The sequence below is a fragment of the Epinephelus moara genome, chromosome 14 (assembly GCF_006386435.1).
Source record: "Epinephelus moara isolate mb chromosome 14, YSFRI_EMoa_1.0, whole genome shotgun sequence".
NCBI lineage: Eukaryota > Metazoa > Chordata > Actinopteri > Perciformes > Serranidae > Epinephelus > Epinephelus moara.
Genome location: NC_065519.1, coordinates 14,883,761 through 14,902,496, shown reverse-complemented (window position 1 = coordinate 14,902,496; position 18,736 = coordinate 14,883,761). Strand labels below are relative to the sequence as shown.

General features: G+C 42.3%; 1 protein-coding gene across 2 annotated transcripts in view; it reads right to left on the bottom strand.

Annotated features, from left to right (window-relative positions):
* Positions 1 to 18,736, bottom strand: part of fermt2 (FERM domain containing kindlin 2) — a 62,052-nt gene that overhangs the window by 29,986 nt on the left and 13,330 nt on the right. For both annotated transcript variants that reach the window (XM_050061652.1, XM_050061653.1), the window contains exon 3: positions 8,778 to 9,011. In XM_050061652.1, the coding sequence (XP_049917609.1) occupies positions 8,778 to 9,011 (234 nt within the window). The remainder of the gene's footprint in view (positions 1 to 8,777; positions 9,012 to 18,736) is intronic.

The window sequence follows — 18,736 nt, the reverse complement described above, 5'->3', positions numbered from 1 at the left end:
AGAGGGGTGATTTCACCTTCTGTTTCTCCCTACGTACTTCTTAACATTACTGAGAGGTAGTTATTGGGCTGCATGGCTGATTGATCAATACTCAAGAGCTATAAATCAAGCATTTGTTCCAGGGAGGACTGAATAAATACAGCGCTGAAATATGACTCACATAGTCTCAGTCAGATGGGAAACAGATAATAATATAAAAATGTAAATGGCATGGATATTTTATATGTAAAGAATTTAGCGGATGATAAGAAAAGTGAAGTTAAATATTTGTACAGGTGGGAAAAACCATCTATTCACTTCAATACTGCTATTTTTCTTTTTACAATATTCTAATTGACTTTTTTAATGTCTGATCTCTTTAATTCAATTGCAGAAGTGGAAGGGTGTTGCCACTTTTGTTGTGGTAATCTACACGTAATGAGGGATCATATCCTTTTCAAGATAAACAAATCTGATGCAAGAAAGCAGAAAATGGCAAACAGTCTGAGAACATGGACCTTCAGCTGCTCTAATAGTGACACAAATTCAGCCAAGCCAGCGCAAACTTCCTTCCAGATCAGCAAACATAAAGTTACTGCTGTTACACAGATTAGACCCAGTCCGCTGTGAACCCCAGCGCTGGAGTTTGCACCAGCAGAAATCGTGTTGCCAAAGCCTCAACTGAGTTTCCACCTCTTCTCCTCCCAGTGAAGAGTGTCCTATACCAGTGGTTCCCAACTGGTCCAGCCACAGGGTCCAGATTTCTCCTTAGTCATTGGTTCAAGGTCCACACAGTTTAATATACTGAGTGTCATAATTGTGTTTGGCCATGTTGTCCAGCTAGTTTGCTGTCTCTGTCAAGTAGCTGTCCGTTACTCACTCACTCTACAGCAGGAAACGGCACTTCAAAATAAAAGCTCTGTGCCGGAAACTTATTGTACTTAAAAATTAAGTGTCTTTTACAAACTTGACATGTTTGTGAGTCACTTATGGTCCGTTCAGAGTGGACCCTTGACCCATTTGTCGGGAACCACTGTCCCATACAGCAGCGGGGAGAGGCAGAGGGACGATGGGGTTCACTAGCGCGCTAATACTCCTCTCATTTGTGGTTTGATAAAGACAGAGAGAGCAGGAGCTTGGCAAGGAGCTGAGCGTCTCAATGAGCTAAGCACAGCTCTGCAGTAGAATAAGATTTTACCCATTTTAAATCCTAAAAAAAAAAAAAAAAAAGAAGAAAAAAAAAGAAAATCAATAACTGGCTGTCAGTGTTGATATTGTAGCAGCCGCCACAAATACATCAATGTGTGAAAAACACTGCAAGCTTTATTAGCAAGCTAGCTGAATGTAGCAGTTAATAAAATTCTTAACAGAAGACCGTAAAAACAGTTATTAGTTTATTTCCAGATTTTCTATGCAGTATATGATGCTGCTGAAATAAAAGTCAAAGACAGACTGACATGAGATGCTCATTTCTTTTGGAGATATGTCTTATGATAAACAGCTATGACAAGTGTATGATTTAACTTTTTCCCATGGTCTAGTTTAAAAAAATGAACAAAAATTGCAATAAATCTTCATTTTGAATCATAATACTTGCAGAATTGTACTACGTAAAAATTGCAATATTAATCGGCACCCCAGTATCAAACTGGGAGAAAAGCATATCACCTCAGCTCTTGATTTCTGGCAGTTAGAGTGCGTTGCTGTGACTCAGTGCCATCATATAGATCACTTTTGATATTTTTTTGTTCTAGCTTTAAGAAAAATTAAAAATAAAAAGACCTCAGCTACTTAGTGTCAGATGTTCTCTTCATCTGTCAGACTGGCTGCTACAAAGGTGCTAAAAGGCCACTCAAGGACGGATAATAATGCATTTAAATTTAGGGGTTGGAGCTGAGGCCAAACCGCACTCCTCCTGTGTTGTGACAACAGTAGCCAGCTCACCCGGGCCAGTCAAGCAGACCGCAGGTTGATGTGCCATAAATCTGCTGGACCAAAACGATAAAGCAACAGTCCCACACAAATCTAAAAAGCTTTCAGGAGGACAGAGACCAAACACATCACTGCAATACACCTCCTCAACTGTCAACGCCGTTCTTCAAGCTCCTCCTGTGTTCTTTACGTCCCTGGATATTGACAAACATGCTCTGAATCACTTTCCTTTCCTGCCTGTTCATCCATTTCTCTGGTCGTTTATTTGACTCACTGTAACGTTTCGGTGCTGACAGATGCTAATAGTTACATATGTTGCTGCTGCCCCATGCATATTCCAGAGAATACTTCTTTATTGTCTCAGTTTTCCCACACATGCTCGCAAAGAAGTGCTTACTAAAAACCACAGCGCTTAAGTGAAGCAGCCTGACTCTTGTTACCCTGAAGTGGTGCTTTGCTGAGAGAGGCAACCTCTTTTTTGTTCCACCTCAGGCCCCCAGGTCCGCAGTCATGTGTTAGTCAGTTGTGGAGAGAGTACATTTTGTGTGCTAGCTCACAGGAAGAGTAAAACAGCCTACTGTTGGAGGGAGGAGGTGTATGAGTGTATTTAATGTGTTGGAAGTGATTCCAGGTTGTCTAGACGGGACAAGCTCATGTCTGACTGTAACTCTTCACTGGGAAAATTAGCCTCTACAAAAGCCAGAGGGCCCAGTTCAGTGCCACTTTTTTTTCTCAAATACAGCTCTGATGTTTTGCACTGAGTCAAATAATTAATTAGAGGTCTAGTGTGTAGGATTCAGTGGCACTGAGTGATGAAGTTCCATAACTGATACCTCTCCTGTGAGTCAAGCTTGTAGGAGGACTATGGTAGCTGATGCGAAAATGGGAATATGCGAATGCCCTTATCTAGAGCCGGTGTTTGATTTGTCCATTCTGGGCTATAGTAGAACAACATGGTGGACTCCATGGAAGAGGCTCCCTATGTGGATATAAACGCTCACTCTAGGGTGATGAAAATACAATGGTTCTTATTTTCAGGTGATAATAAACTGTACTAATGAAAATACTCTTAAGGATGCCCCTTAATCCTACACACTCAACCTTTAATGTTACTTTTTGATCACCTAATAATCACATATTCATTTATCTATCAAAATATTGCAAAGTATTTGTTGGTTTCAGCTTCTCAAATGCAAATGTTTACTGTTTTTCTTGGTTTTATCATTTATCATTATCACAAAACCAGCCACGTAATGATGTCAGCTTTGGCTTCAGAAAATTGGGACAGGCATTTTTCATTATTTCCTGATGTTTTAGTTGCAGCCCTACAACATATCCGCACTATAACCCAACACTATAGCTGACACCTTCTTAACAAGGTTATTATAGTTAATTAAAACTAAACTAAAAACTAAAACAAGTTAACTGAAATAAAAAGAAAACGACACTTAAAAATTAAACTTCTGCTTGATAGGTGGGTGTGTTTTTCTTTTTATCTATTTTTCCTTGTTTTTTGTCTTCATTTGTCTTTTATCGATTGATTTTCTTTCTCTTTCTATTTTTGTTTGTGACAACAAGGTTGTTACTCCTGCTGTTATTCAAGGTGGTTTACATTATGGAAAAGGTGGTTCTGTAAATATCCTGTAATGGAGGTCTATGAAACTGGGGCTGGAACATAATAAAAAAAAAAGAAAACTAACTGAAATGATATCGTATACTTACAAAACTAACTAAAAAATATACATTTGGCAAATATCTTTGCCAATTTGGTCAAATTTGTCAACACTACTAACATGAGGAGGCATTGCTGCATGTTTTTTGAGGCTGGGATGTCTACAAAACCGTAAGTCAATTATCTTCACACAGTGTTGTGTTTCTATCGTATTAAATATTTTTAACTTCTTAAATCTTGCTGTGACAAATAGCCCCCATATTACAATAAAAAACTAATACTGAAACTAATAAAAACTAAACTGAAACTAGAGATGCTGCGATACCATTTTCTCCTTCCTGATTCTGATTCCTGAATTTCTGTATTGGCCAACACCAAGTACTGATCAGATACTAATCCTGAATGGATTTATGATTGCTATCGTTGCTGTATGGCATGGCTTAGTGAAACCCTTTGTAAAACATGAAAACATAGAATGATTGCCGTAGAACTTTCTCTTCTTATCTAGTTTGACTTTTTGCTGACAGCTTTTTTTTTTTTCAGAAATCAATTCTTCTTTCAAGCTCTCAAACACTAGTTGTCAGTGGGTGCACAGCACAACTTACTGTGTGTACAACTCTGTTTAAGAGCAGCAAAAATGTATTCCCAGGTAAAGTTTTTATCCTGGTGTGAAACTACTGAAAAGTTTATTGGTTAATTACGTGGTATCAGATCAGTGCCTTGACTTGCGTACTTGCTGATACCTGATCCAGCATCTTAGGCAGTATCAGAGGCATTTTCAATACGGGTATTGGCACGCAACAACCCTAACTAAATCTAAACATCTTGAAAGACTAAAAACTAAACTGAAACAAGCAAACCCACTGAGCGCAATCGAAAACAAAAAATTGAAAAACAAAATTGAAATAAAAACTAATGAAAAACACAAAACCATTATGACTCTGACTCTTAAGGCTTCATAAATCACACAAACTTGGGTTCCGAGAATTCTCTGAATTGTTGACAGAGTTAAAAAAATGTTATCTTGCAACTAAAAGTGGAAAATCCCTAATGCAGAGTAGCACAGGATGTGAGAGCTGCCAAATGTAATCAGAGGTCAAAACAGGAGTGGAACTGAGTGATTTTTCGTGTATTTCAGTGCATCAACCTTTTGCTGAGTCCTCTCGGTTCCCAGCCAGCCCAGATGTACTGTGTCTGTGTCGGGAGCACAGCTGCCACGGCCATGGGAGAAGAACAGCGGTGATAATTGGTTTTATACCTCTAACTTGGGGTGTTATGTTGATTTTCTATGCTTTTCCCACTGTATGGGACGCTCACTGCCAGGGTTTTGAGTTGTGCTAAAGAGGCTGAGGCGCATACTGTGTGTTATATCACAAAATAAGAGCCAGAATAATAATATAACAGCATGATATCATTCTGAAACTGTACAGTGTAACAACAAAAAGAAACTACAGAGGATTAGGGGATGAAAACAGCCAAATACTACGCTGGAGGACTGAACTGCTTTGGAACAGGAAATAGCTTCTGTGTGACCAACTGACTGGATATGCCACAGCAAAAAAAAAAAAAAAAAAAGACTCCAAATAAATTAGTATGGGAAAAAGAACCGGGGCCAAAGGTGAGTTGCACATCCCTGAAAAAAAAAAACCCTCCACCGACTTCCAGTATGTCTGCCCCTCCCTTTCTGCTGTCTGGAGCGAAGGCCAGTTGGACGGGCCTCGTCTCTTCCTGTCCCATCTGATTCTCCGTGCTGCACAGCTTACAGGGAGTCAGCAGAAAATATGCACAGGAAATTGTAAAACTCAAAGTTGCCCAGATAACAAAAAATGAAATGCTTCCAGGCCAAGTCAGCTGTAAGTCAGCTGTCATACCCACAGTTACGGTTAGGAACGTCACAGCTGTTCATTAGCATGAGTTCTGCTTTTTGCGACCAATAATGCACAGTGAGCGGAAGGACTTCACACCGAGGGGCCCTTTACAGCCACCGTACATCTTGCGACATCCTGGCACGCGCCATGTCAGCCAAAAGCAATTTGTCCTGAATTCCTACAAAGCTGAAATAAGATTTATTACAGAAGCAGCGGACACATTCCTAACAAGCCCTGAGAGGCTACAGGCCTGCGTCTCCCCCTGCTCCCTGCCTCTGCTCTCAAAAACAGCCTCTTTGTATATTTACATTAAATAAAATGTGCTATTTGTTCTTTTCACTTCACAGGTATGTGTCCTCTGACCCCATCGCCTGTTGAAGAAATAAAAAGCTCCATTCCTGCCAAACTGAAAACGAGGTCGACTGCTACCTGTAAGGGCCAATAAAAACAGGAGAGCTGCCACTGGAGCTCCTGATCCCTTCTGCTGAACACAGTCCAGTGACAAAGACACAACAGGTGTGCTATAACCCTGCCTGATGGAAGCATTTTTATTGCTGGGGGTTCTCCAAACCTGTATACCCTACTGGAGACAGTGACTAGGAGACAGGGGCAAGGGCCGAGGTCTGAGCTAAGGAAAAGTGGGCGTTGGCAGGGCAGAGGTCACTGGGGTCCAGAGTGTGACCTCTGAAAGGTCATAGTAAAGCCAGTGATGATGGATATCGATACAATGTGTGTGACCCTTGGGTACAGCTTACACCATGGGGGACAGTTAAATTTGGACATGATATTAGCAGGGCTGGGTACTGAACTTCCATACTTTTATGGCACAGACTGAATGGCTTTGATGCTCTTGAGTATCAAAAAATGCCCTGTCATTCAGTACCACATTTTGATACCTAGGGACTAAATCTCATCAGTGTCAGCTAGAGGTCGACCGATAAGGATTTTTTATGGCCGATGCCGATACCGATGTTTTGCCCTCAGCCTCAGCCGATGATCGATATGTACTGCTGATTTTTTTTTTGAGCCGATATTTGGGGCCGATACTGTTTTTTCTCCCTCTATTTGCATGATATAAATGTCACAATAATAACAATGAGGGGTACAAAAGTGTCAATTTTAGAAAAAATAACAAAAACTTTATTGCCGGCTTTTTTTTTATGAGCCGAGCCACAAGAACTCCCATCACTATCTGGCTGCAGTCTGCCAGTGGGCTAGTAACCTAGGCACTGAGTGGGGGAGGGGAAAGCATGCATCGCACGTGTGCCTGTCTGTAAATCAGGCCCCGAAAAAAATAAAAAAATCGGCCGAATGCTCCCTGGTATCAGCCGATGCCAAATATTGCCCGATATATTGGCCGGACGATATATCAGTCGATATCGAATGTCAGCGAGAAAGTATGCATATACCAAGGTCTAATAATGCTGATGATTGGCTGTCTGACATTACACATTATAGAGGCATACCCGTGTGTGTGTTGTACTTTGAGAGGCTTGACTACAGTGTGCGTCACACAGGTGTAAAAAATGTCTAAGAAGAGATCAAAAGTGTGGTGTATAACCCACAATGCCAATAGCACGCAATGCAATGCCATTGCCAAGACGAATTTGATCAAACACTTGAACTTGCAGGGAATAAATTTAAAAGCAGAAAAGTTGCTCTGTTTTCAACTGCAAGAAGAAGAAGAAGAAGAAGAATGAACCGCAGCCACCTTCCTCTCAGTATTCAAGTCCACGTAACGTTAAAGAGAACTCCGACACAGCTCTGGGGGAGTTTCCTCCACTGCAGTCTACTCCTCTGTGGTTGGGTGACCACGCAATTAGATTTCCAGCATCATCCCCGAGCCCCAAGGCCACTGTGGGTGAAACCAGGTAAAATTCTAACGTCAAAACCTGCCAATGCCAAGGTGCTAAAGAATAACACTAAAGAGCTGAAACAGAAAACTTAATGAGAACCACTATGTGGTTTTTTTTCAAGTTATAAAACTGTTTTTGAGTGTGTAAAAAAACCCAAAGGAGTTGAAATATTTAGGAATGGCACCGTAATATGTGGCGTAATTTTCTTTTTGTTAAAACAGATTACCTAAAGTTGGGATGGAGAAAATATATTGTTCAGGAACAGATTTCAAGTCAAGGTATCTGTACCGGTATCCAGGGCTCTGTCTGACTTAGAATTACACAAGTCAAATCAGATTTGGATGTTCAATATGAATATTTGACTATTCATTCCTTTTATTCCATGTAGAGTTTAAACGATGTGCGGTGGGATGCTCAGGGTGACAGAAACATTCACAAAATATAGTAAACAAGCCATGTTAGCCCTCCAAGCTAATGCGAGCTAACTACGCTAACAACAGATTGGAAATGTGCAACAACATTTCCGATCTGACACTAAACATCAAACAAAAGCCAGAGGCTGTATCATATTAAGTTGCTGTGAGCTGTAATCCATCACTTCTAAGCAGAAGGCAGAAATAACGCTAACTTGGAGCCTGACGGGGCAATGCTTTTCTGCCTGCGTCTCACTCAGACTCTACCTGGGTCTAGGTCTGCAGCTGCCTGTTACCGAAAGCAGTGTGAAAGTAAGGAGTCATCACTCCACAGCTAAATCTGGGGACTGAATGTCCCTAAAGAACACTGCACACTGACTGACAACAACAGACAAACAAGAAAAACAACTGCTCTACTTTAAGAATCTAAATTGACTGAGGGGTCTCTGACTGTTGGTTTGAATCTACGACTTTCAGGAGGCAGGCCTGCCAGTATCAAAAATACCCAGCCCTAGATATTCGCAATAGAGATGGTAGGTAGTAGAGACAGTGAGCAAGAGCGTGAGTTATTTACATGTACATGAATTTGTACTTTGGTGTGTGCCTCTGTTATAAGCCTGAGACAGCATGATAATCTCTGTTTACCAAACATTACTGTGAGACCGATGGAGCCCAGGTTCCAAGGACACGGCTCCACAGCTAACAGCGGAGTACCAGTCAGGAGACGTGACTCCAGTATGCAGAGCTCAGAGTGTGTTTAATAAACACAACAAATTGCCAGGGATAAAAACAAAGTGAGAGGAAGGACATGATTAGTGAAGTCTGATGAAGAACACTTCCAGAAGCTCTCCGAAAATAGTCTTACAGGGAGATGTTTTTGGTTCAGCGGGGTGGCCAACCAGACTGGACCACGATTCTACCCTCCTTTCCCATAACTCTTTGCCAGTCAGTCACACCTCATCGCACATTTGCTTCATGACTGTTTTCCACATCTCTGCTAAAATTCAGGACGCTGCCCTGCCTGCTGTCCTGTACGTGAGTCAGTCGTTCCACTTACTGAAAGTTTTGCAGATGTCGGACACGGCCTTGAAGACGCGGTCAGAGAAGTTGACCTTGACCTTCATGTGCTTCATGTTGGGCAGCTGGAGGCGCAGGAGTTTGTGCTGCGGCGTGAAGAGCAGCCTGGCGTCGGCTTGGATGCCGTACTTGTCCAACGTCCAGTGAGTTTTCAACAGCCATGTCTTCTTCTTCTCCCACCACAAAGCGTGGTCTGACCAGTCCTTCTTCACATCTATGGAGAGGGAGAAAAGAGAAAATTAGATGAGTTTTCTGAACTGCAAAGACGAGCAAAAGAGTTGTATTTTTAAATGCACAGCTGTGTTAGTTTTATCCATTGACAGCAAGGTGAAGATATTATTGGCAGGAGGAAAGTGTAACTAGAGCGCTCAGTCTGTATCCATCACACTGTACTGACCTCAGCTCACCAAATATGTCCCTCCAGGACAGAAGGTCACATTTGGGGAGAAGGGATGGTGGAGGGGCACAGAAAAGGTTTGCACTGGGGGCGGTGAAGTCAAAGTGAGAGGGAGGAGACGACTGAGTGTGTGAAAGATGTGGCTGTTTGTGTGACACTGTGGGGATATCAGGTTCATACCTCCCTCTTTGTTCAAAAGTCACACTGTGATCCCTGTAAAGCAGACACAAGCCACCCAAAACCCCATATAGCTCCCAGGCTTTCGCTCCACGGGGGCTCAGAAACAATGGGGACGGACCTGCGGCCTCACGGTGTGTGTGTCTGACTTCAAGGGGAAGGTGAAAACCGCAGGGATTTTAGGGAACTCAAAGCAGCTGTTTCTGCAGATCACCTTGCTCTGGGTTCTGGAGGAGCAGCGCTGTGATGGGCTGAAATATCTGAGCTGCCAATGAAAGCAGAAACGTAGAATGGAAAAGGCAGCAGCTCCCAAACTTTGCTTCCATTTCTTATCTATGTGCAGTATCACCTCAATAGGATACATTCATAAAACAGCTAACCATCTTTAGCAAGTCAAAATAAATCACCAAGCAGCTAGCTCATGGACTTGCTTTGTCTTCACTCAGCTCACTTAACGTGACTTAAAAATATCCACCCACTGTTTATGTACCCCACACTGTGCATTATGTTCCTTTTTGTTCTGCTGTAATGGCCTTAGCAGTCGATGATAGCTGAGAAGGAGAGAATAGGCCTATAGTTAGTTGTAGCCTATTATACTTTCAGATGTCCCCCCTGAGCAGTGATGTCATTACTCCGGCATTAGTCCAGGAAGGCACTTCCCAAAGCGGTGTCTCATTTCCTCCACCCACACACCTCTTCATCGCTTCTCCAGCCTATCCTCAGTCTCGCTCTGGGTCTGTCTCTCATTCCGCTCAGAGTCACCGCGTCCAAGCACAGACGTCAGTTTGCTCAGTCATACTTTAATCAAAGCAGTCGATCTGAACTGTTTCAACTCATATAGCCGGAGTTTTTAAAGGCATGCACCCTGATTTAATATAAAAGCTTGCCATCTTGTTACATGGTGTTTGGACATGCACCAATTACCTCACTTGCCCCCCACAGTTGTTTTGTTTTTATTTTCTTATCGTTGCTTGAATGAGAGACGCTACGATTCATACACTGCACTGTAACTTTTATCATTCAAATATTTTTATTGATTTTTACTGCACTGCAACTTTTAATTTTCTAATGCATCGTTTATAAATGTCCTTTTATATTGTGTTTCTTTTGCACCTTGCTTGTGCTCTTGATGTTTTATGTAAAGCACTCTGAATTGCCTTGTAGCTGAAATAAACCTTGCCTTATAAACTCTAAGTGTCTGCTCCGTACAGCAGTATCAGTAGAGTCGCAGCACAAAGTAGCAGAAATCAGATTTCACTTATCATGTGATGAGAAGAGGGGGAGTTCACCAACAAGATGATGGTGGAAGATTTGATGTCAAAGCAAAAAGCAAAAGCGCCTATTTGGCAATATTTGAAACTGATCCGCAGACAGCTGATGCCAAAAATGGCCGTCTTATTTTGTAGATGCACTTTTGATGGGCAATAGCAATAGTGCTGATCTCACGGAAAACGCATCACATTTCCTGCAACTATTTCATAATAAAAGTCAACTATTTCATAATAAAAGTCAACGTAATGCAGCGCTCTACCGACATCGAGCATCATTGATGAATATCTTTCCTGTAAAATGTCCTGTGTAATTATTTACACCAGTGTTGTCTTGTTTAATTAACAGTGGAACATTTCTGGCGGCTTGGTGTTGCAGTGATAGCATTGTCACAGTCACAGTTTGCATGTTCTCCCCGTGTCACTGTGGGTTTTCTCAGGGTGCTCCAGCTTCCTCCCACAGTCCAAAGACATGCAGGTTAATTGGTGACTCTAAATTGTCCGTAGGTGTGAATGTGAGTGTGAATGGTTGTCTGTCTCTACGTGTCAGCCCTGTGATAGTCTGGTGACCTGTCCAGGGTGTACCCTGCCTCTCGCCCAATGTCAGCTGAGATGCACTCCAGCCTCCTACGACCCCTACCAGGATAAGCAGTCACAGAAAATGAATGAATAGATGGAAAATTTCCTCACCGTAGCGTCACTGATCATGGTCAGAGCTCAAATATGCTTATACGCAAAAGTAGTCAGCTACGTAACAAAATTATATACATACTGCGTAATTTTTTTATGTATATAATATAGCATATCACAATATTAAAGAGTTTCGGCAAGGTGTTCTTTCAATATTTCAACTCTTAAGAGAGTACTTCACCATGTCTAATGATAGGAATTGCATTTTTTACTTTGGCACTTGACTGTAGGGCCGCAACTAATGATTCATGAATTAGTGTCTATAAAACAGAATAAATTGGAGAAAATACTGAAATACACTCATCATCACAACTCAAGATGACAATCTCAAATAATTTATTTAATCATTTAGCGAAACAGAGGCTTAGACTTTTCCTTTAGGTTCAGAAATCACTGTTTAGTGCAAATGAATGCTGAACATTGCTGTAGTTACAACAGGCAAGAGCTGCATTTGACCCTCATTAAGAGAGACTACTCCACTCTGTATTCAAGGCTGGTAGCACATTATATAAATGTAGCATCCACACATTACGTCTACTTATTACATGAGGAAGGACACAGCTACTAATGGAAAAACTGGAGCCATAATGGACTCCAATTACTTTCTGATGCACGGCGAGCAAACAGCAGTCAGGAGAACACGACTCAGACTTCACATCAGTATGTGGTTTAGATTTTTCACCATCATAATTCAGCACTCTGACTGCTGCCCACTGCTTATTCTCATTTTGAAAGGAGCATGGTAACAATGTTAAAAGACGGGGAACGATCTTGAATGTTGCCCTACACTGACCTCCTCCATCTGTCAAACAGCTTGGTGCCATGGCAACCTAAACCTTGAGTGGCCCTCTGTTTTCACATGCTGCCATTGTTTTCCCTGACCTTAACTTCACATAGGGGCATCCATATGCATTGTTGACACTCTCCTGCTGATCCCGTCTAAAAGCTGAGTGAATGGGATTAGCGGCTGCTTAGAACTAGGAAACAAGACTGCTGTGATGTGAGTAAAGCAAACTGGGATGAGGAAGAGATTACACTGGTGATTAAAATGGGGAGGAAGGTTTCAGAGGAAGAGTGGCCACCAGCATCTCAATGCATTTGTCATTGTGAAGGCCTGGGACTGTGAAGGGTTGTTTGTCAAGCTGTTGGATTTTATACTGTTTACTGCAGGGATAAACACTTGAGAGAAAACATTCCACGCTTTCTTCCTGAGACCCTGTGTGAGTTACTCTGGCAGCACGGGGGTCTAGCTGTCATCGCTCCCTTCTGACACCTCAGCTGTGCAGGACACATCTTCATTGCTGACCATCAGAGAAACTGTTCCCTTAAGTGCACTGCAGCTATTAAAGGCTGAAATAATGAGAGGGGAGTAAGGAGAGGAAAATTGAAAATAGACCTGAATGTATTTTCATAACTCTGCTCACAGTTTTTCCTCTTACAAACTTGTAATTTCTGGTGTCTGGGAGCAATGCAGAACAGCTAGCATTAACATTTGGCGCTCAGGTCTTCGCCACAAACCACGTTCTATAGAAACGTCCTCGTGCTCAGCATGCATGACCACCATACAGTCTGTGGCGAGGCATGAATGCTGGTCTCGGCTGGTCCCAGTAACCCTCAGCATGCTCTCAATGGCCCCTGCTGCACTGTTTCCTCGTCACCGCCCACTGCCAAAATCTTAATGGACATAGCCTTTCCTTCTGCTTGCTTGTGTCGTTACGCAGTGGTTCGATGTGTTGTGATTGGACGAGGCCGGCTCGCGTAGGCGTCCATTGGGTTCTTTCAGCAACAAGGTGGTAACTCAATCCACACAGAGGGAGGGAGAGAGGGCCAGTGGCATCTTCAAGCTAAAAATACAGCCTGCCAAGCCTGACGTAATGCAGCAGCCAGAGAAGCGGGGGCCTAAGTAATTGGGTGCATTAAATGTGGACCCACAGCTCCTCAATAGGGTGATGTGTGTGCATGTATGTGTATGTGTATGTGTGTACGCACAAGGAGGGCTTGAAGACAAGGGGAGGGGAAACAGAATGGGAAAACCATGTTTTATGACCTCTGCAGGATGTGAAAGATGATACAGAGATTGTGCGTGTGCTGGTTTGGGGATTTGTGGAAAGGGTGGTGCTCTTATCCATCCATTAACCACATTAGCCTGGTGTGTTTGTGCGCGTGTGTGCGCTTTAACAAGCTAAATTAATCTATAAATTCTGTCAAACTGAGTTCTTTTCATTCACCGCCATCACCACCACCGCAGCTCTCGAACAAGACCACTTCCTCTGCTTTGTGCACCAGACACCACAGCGAGAAATACTGCCTTAGAAAGACATGGTTTCATACGGAATATTCTTCAAAGCAATTAAGAAAAAAAAAGCAAAGAGCACACGGTGATGTTGTATTGCATGATCGGCACAGAGTCCTCAGTTTGCAAGGCTTTAATTGGAATACAGGAAACTGAATTGTCCCTCCTTCCCATCACTCCTCTTGGCTCGCTCCATCCCTCCCCTCCCGCTTAGAGTATCTGCAGTGTTTACATTAGGAGGCAGCAATGTTTATGGAGGCCTGTCTGTGAGGGGGAGGGGACGGGATGACGGAGGAGAGGATGAGAAAGAAGGAACAGGGGAAAGGGCATGAAAAGGAGAGATGAGGAGGATGAGCAGAGGACAAGGGAGGAGCTCTGAGTGTGGACACAGTAATACGAGACAGAGAGAACAAGTGTGAGGAAGGGGTGAGTCGAAACACTTAATATGTAAAGTGCAACTCCAACTTTATCACATTAAATTGAAAAACTGCCTTTATGACGAAGACAGACAGAAGTATGAATCGACTTGTTGCTCACACACTTTCCATACACTCAGATTCAGTAGCTGATGACACCCTCAGCAGACTGAATTATAGGTTTGAAGTTCTGTAAACACTACTTGGTTATTTTTCCATCAAAGAGCTATTTCTGAATTACTGTTTTGGATGTTATTTTGCCAGCTGGCATGTTTCCATCTGCTGCTGTACAACATTATATTTGATTTTGACAGCTCTGTATAAGACATGTCAATAAAATCAGAACATACAGAAGTGGAATTAAGCAGAATTAAGTACAACACACACTGACTCATGAGTTGATTTTTAGTTGAAACGCTAATAATAAATGCTGAATGAGCAAAATATATTTAATCATTGTTGAGATATGACACTGGGCTTTTTGGGCTCAGGGTTCCTTTAGCTTAAGACACGCTTGATTACGAATCTTTCACACTATTTCAGTGCAACTTGGATTAAAATTCAAGACCAAATCTACAATAAACAAAACTGAAAAAAAAAAAAAAACATGAACTGACAGCAGTTTTTCCAAGATAATTACTGTGACATAAAAGCATGACTTTCTGGGTCTCACAGCAGGAAACAAAGCTGGTAAATACCTGTCGTTTGTTTGCGAGATTTCTTGACGATTTTGTGTTTCTCACTCTACAAGAGGGATTCCACTGCCTTGTTTTCCATAATGTCGAATTTGGGAAAACTGTATTAAGTACACCAAGCCTTGTATACATACAAAATCTTGGTTAAATGGTCAATTTTCATTAAGTCTGCACTTCCCCATATCGTCCAGGGTACAGTGAAAGCTAGCTAGCAGACAGTGGATCCTGTGCACTGAGCATCACGGCCAGAAACTGAAAAGTATCATACCATTATCCTGATCTATGTGAGAGACATACAGTAAATTATCTAAAAAAAATAGATGTTACCAATTATCTCAAGATTTTACAATAAAAAGTCCCAAAAAAAACCCCTATGTTCTGACACTGCCCAACATATTGGCAAAATATTTTCCAGTAACTATCAGACGTCCTGGGTAGACCTGTGGATCCTGATCCACTGACCGCTCTCTTCGGTATTAAAGGTTCTGATCTTGTGTCAACCAGCTCCCAACATAATATGATGTTATTTGTAACCCTACTAGCACTTAGATTCATATTATTACATTGGAAGCAAACACGGGCTCTTGCCCATTCTGCCCTCATGAAGGATGTGATGCACCACCTGCATTTGGAAAAGATTAAAACCTCCTTAAGAAGGTGTGAAAACAAAATCTACCAGATCTGGCAACCCTTTATAGACCACTTTAAGAAAGATGCACTAAGTTCTTCCCCTAACTAGCCTAGTTTAAATAACACCTGACATCCTTCCAAATCCTCCCAATTCCTACCTCCCATGTCTTAGCTTTTTAAGACATAAAAGATTGATTCAAGACAATTTGATACCAATTAAGGCCTATTTTTTAGGTTAATGAATTCAACACCTTTAAAGGCTTTTTAAGGATCTGTGGGAACCCTAGTGTTAGAAAGCTGTACATGTGCACTCTATGACTCCTATTCACTCTGCATTTGGCCTCAACAAACAAAGCAGTGACAGTCAGCTGATGCCTGAAGCAAAATATCCAGGCTCATCTCTAGCATCACTGATGGAGGTGATTTAAGAGTGGAAACACTTAAAGGTCAGGAGTGTTTTTCTGCGTTTGCACAACACACCTGAAAATGTTTTTCATAAGCTGTCAATGCCTAGCTGTTATCCATCAGCGATAACCACGGCCACGCTGTGCACGGCTTTGTCATTTTCAGCCATCAGCTGATAAAAACATTACAAGCTGGGTGAGGCTGGTCATGCCGTTTCCTTGGCGACTCCTGGCTGACGCCACGGGGGCAGTGGTGTGAGGCGACGACATGTTTTCATACACAACAAAGACGCAGTGCTGCAGGTTTGTCGGTGTTATTCACTCCTTCTGCCACACACACATGCAGCTTATCCACCTCTATGACATGAAAGCCTTTCTCCTTCTAAATATATTCCACGTCTGAGGCAGGGTGAAGGTTGGTATTGACAAGCAAAGATACAGGAAGCAACTGCTCTGCACTATCCTTAAATTAGATCCACTGTAAATGACCTTTTGGCACTTAAATGCTTGAGCAGTCTGGTAGATAGCATCAACATCAGATACACGACATGTATACAAGTTTGATAGGGACAGGTGATGACACTATCTGTGTGGCAGACATGAGATAGAGTCACGTGGGATTACAGTGGAGGATTATCACCATACGTCAGAGAGAGAAGTGATAGCACGAGAGAAGACAAACTTGTTTCTAGACTTGTGACAAATGATCAACAGATAAACTAAACCAAGAAGACATTCTTGCAATACATCTGTTCCATCTGAAAGAGTGTATTAATGGCAACACATAATTTTTCTGATGCCGTAAAAGGAGAAATCATTTACTAATATTTTGACTTCAGCTGCGTCCTCCAGGGATTCACTAACCAATACCATTAAATCTCAAGCACTTTTCATCGACGACCTGAGTTGAGCGAGTTTAGCCGAGCTTATTTCAGTCCGCTATTATTCAACAGCTCAGCTCCCTGCCAATAGTCAATCAGGCCATTTATCACGTGCATTAAATATGCAAAACACGGCCGAACCCTTTCAAGCTGTCAAACTTTACCTGACAAAGCATTTGGACAAAAGGACACTTAGTGCTGCCATTAAAGCTTTTTAGGCTGCAGAAGTAGGAAACAAAAGGTTCACTGAGGTTGTGCCCTCTGCGTGACTGATACACAGCTCACGTAAAAGACAGATCCTTTAAAGGTCATGGCTGGCCTAAAAGGAGTCCGGGGACATAGTGGCAGGTATTGATTCAAGAGTGTTTTACTGCCACTACTGCTTCAGCACGTAGACACACACACTCAGTCCAAATCTATAGATGATTTCTATTTCTGAGAGAGTAAGAGACTGTCTGGTTTGACAACACATAAATACATAAATCCAAAACATGCTCTATCTATAGCCTGAAGAATACAGGATGACCTAGGAAGATCAGTAGAAGCCCTAGGGATGTCAGTTTTGGTTATTTTGTAACTAACTTATTTAGTAACTAACTAACCACTTAATCTTTGAGAAAGAAAAAGGCCTTTACTTTTAGTCAGGCACTTCATTGTCCTATACCCATTTTCCACAAAAAAAGCATGTGTATGTTGCTTTTTTTTTTTTTTTTTAACCGCCCCCCCCGTATGTTGCTTTTAAATGTGGCAACAGTCGTTAAAAATAGGCGATAGACTCATTTCCTATTGTCAGTAGACTAGAGCTGTATACACAGCTCTGCAGTAGATGAGTATGCCTTTGTTTTTGTCTTTACTGGTGTGTCACGTTCGACGTCACAGACAGGATGGAAAACCGCTTGGTAAACAGTAAACAAGAATAGAGGACAGTTAAAATGTTACGGAGGTGCTTAGTCTCTCTTTTAACTCGCTGCCAACTAAATTTGGATCAATGTTCGAGTGCTGCTTGGGTGGAAATGGACGGTGTGTTGTGGCAGCCCATCTCTGCATCCCGCCAGTAAAGGGGCTAAAATTTGTTGTCCACCTGAGTGTGAATGAAAGAATACCTGTGACTACTGCAGAGTCATTTGCTCCGGGTGTGAATGCCGACTGTCACCTTTCTATTAAACACTAAAGCCAGATGTTAGTCAGTGTTAGTGGGTTTTCAGTGCAGTAGGAAAGGGGCTTTAGTGTGAGCCTTAGCACTACATTTCAAAGCGCTATCCATTTAGAGGTGGTGACATTTTAATGTTTAGTGATGTAAACGTCTTGCCCTCTATTTTAGTTTTTGTTGGCTTTGTTGACAAACAGCTAGCCAGCTAGCCATGTTGACATGCATAAACACCATGCCCACCCTCTGGACATCACTGGTTAGCTAACGTTAGCCTTGACCACTCACAAATTTGCGAATCTTAGGATAGTGAAGGAATGGCCTCTTATTAGCTTACCCTAACATTATAACCCCAACCAAAACCACTCCTCTTGCCTAAACCTAACAAATCCAACCAACGAAGGCAACAAGTACTAGCCAATCATAAGGAGCATAGGGCGAATCATTCCCTCGGTATCCTAGGATCTGCAAATTTGCTGACTGTTAAGCACTTTGCCCTACCTGGCTTGGGTGGGAGCTAGTTAGTGGCGCCACTCATTTGGAGATTACTGGTGGTAACGCCGTTCCGATGGCAGGACAGCATTGCTTCAGAAACATAGCGGCCACCCTTTGGTCTCCCACCAACTAGCCCCAGTAAGTAAGCAGCTTATATTTTTTGCCGCAACCCCCTTTAGCATTATTAGCAATGTTAGCACCCCTCATGGGGCTGACACTGCTAATTATGCTAACATTGATAACACAGATAACAATGCTAAAGGGGGTTTGCGATTGAAAATTTAGCCGCTTCCTCACTGGGGTGATGTGGGGGAAGACCAGAGACTGGGTTCCACTGCCACGGCATGGCGTTACTAGCAGTAATCACTGGTAGCTTGCTCCACTGACCTGGTTGGTGTGCAGTGCAGTAAACTCAGTGTGGCAAAGTTAACCTGTAGACCTACATG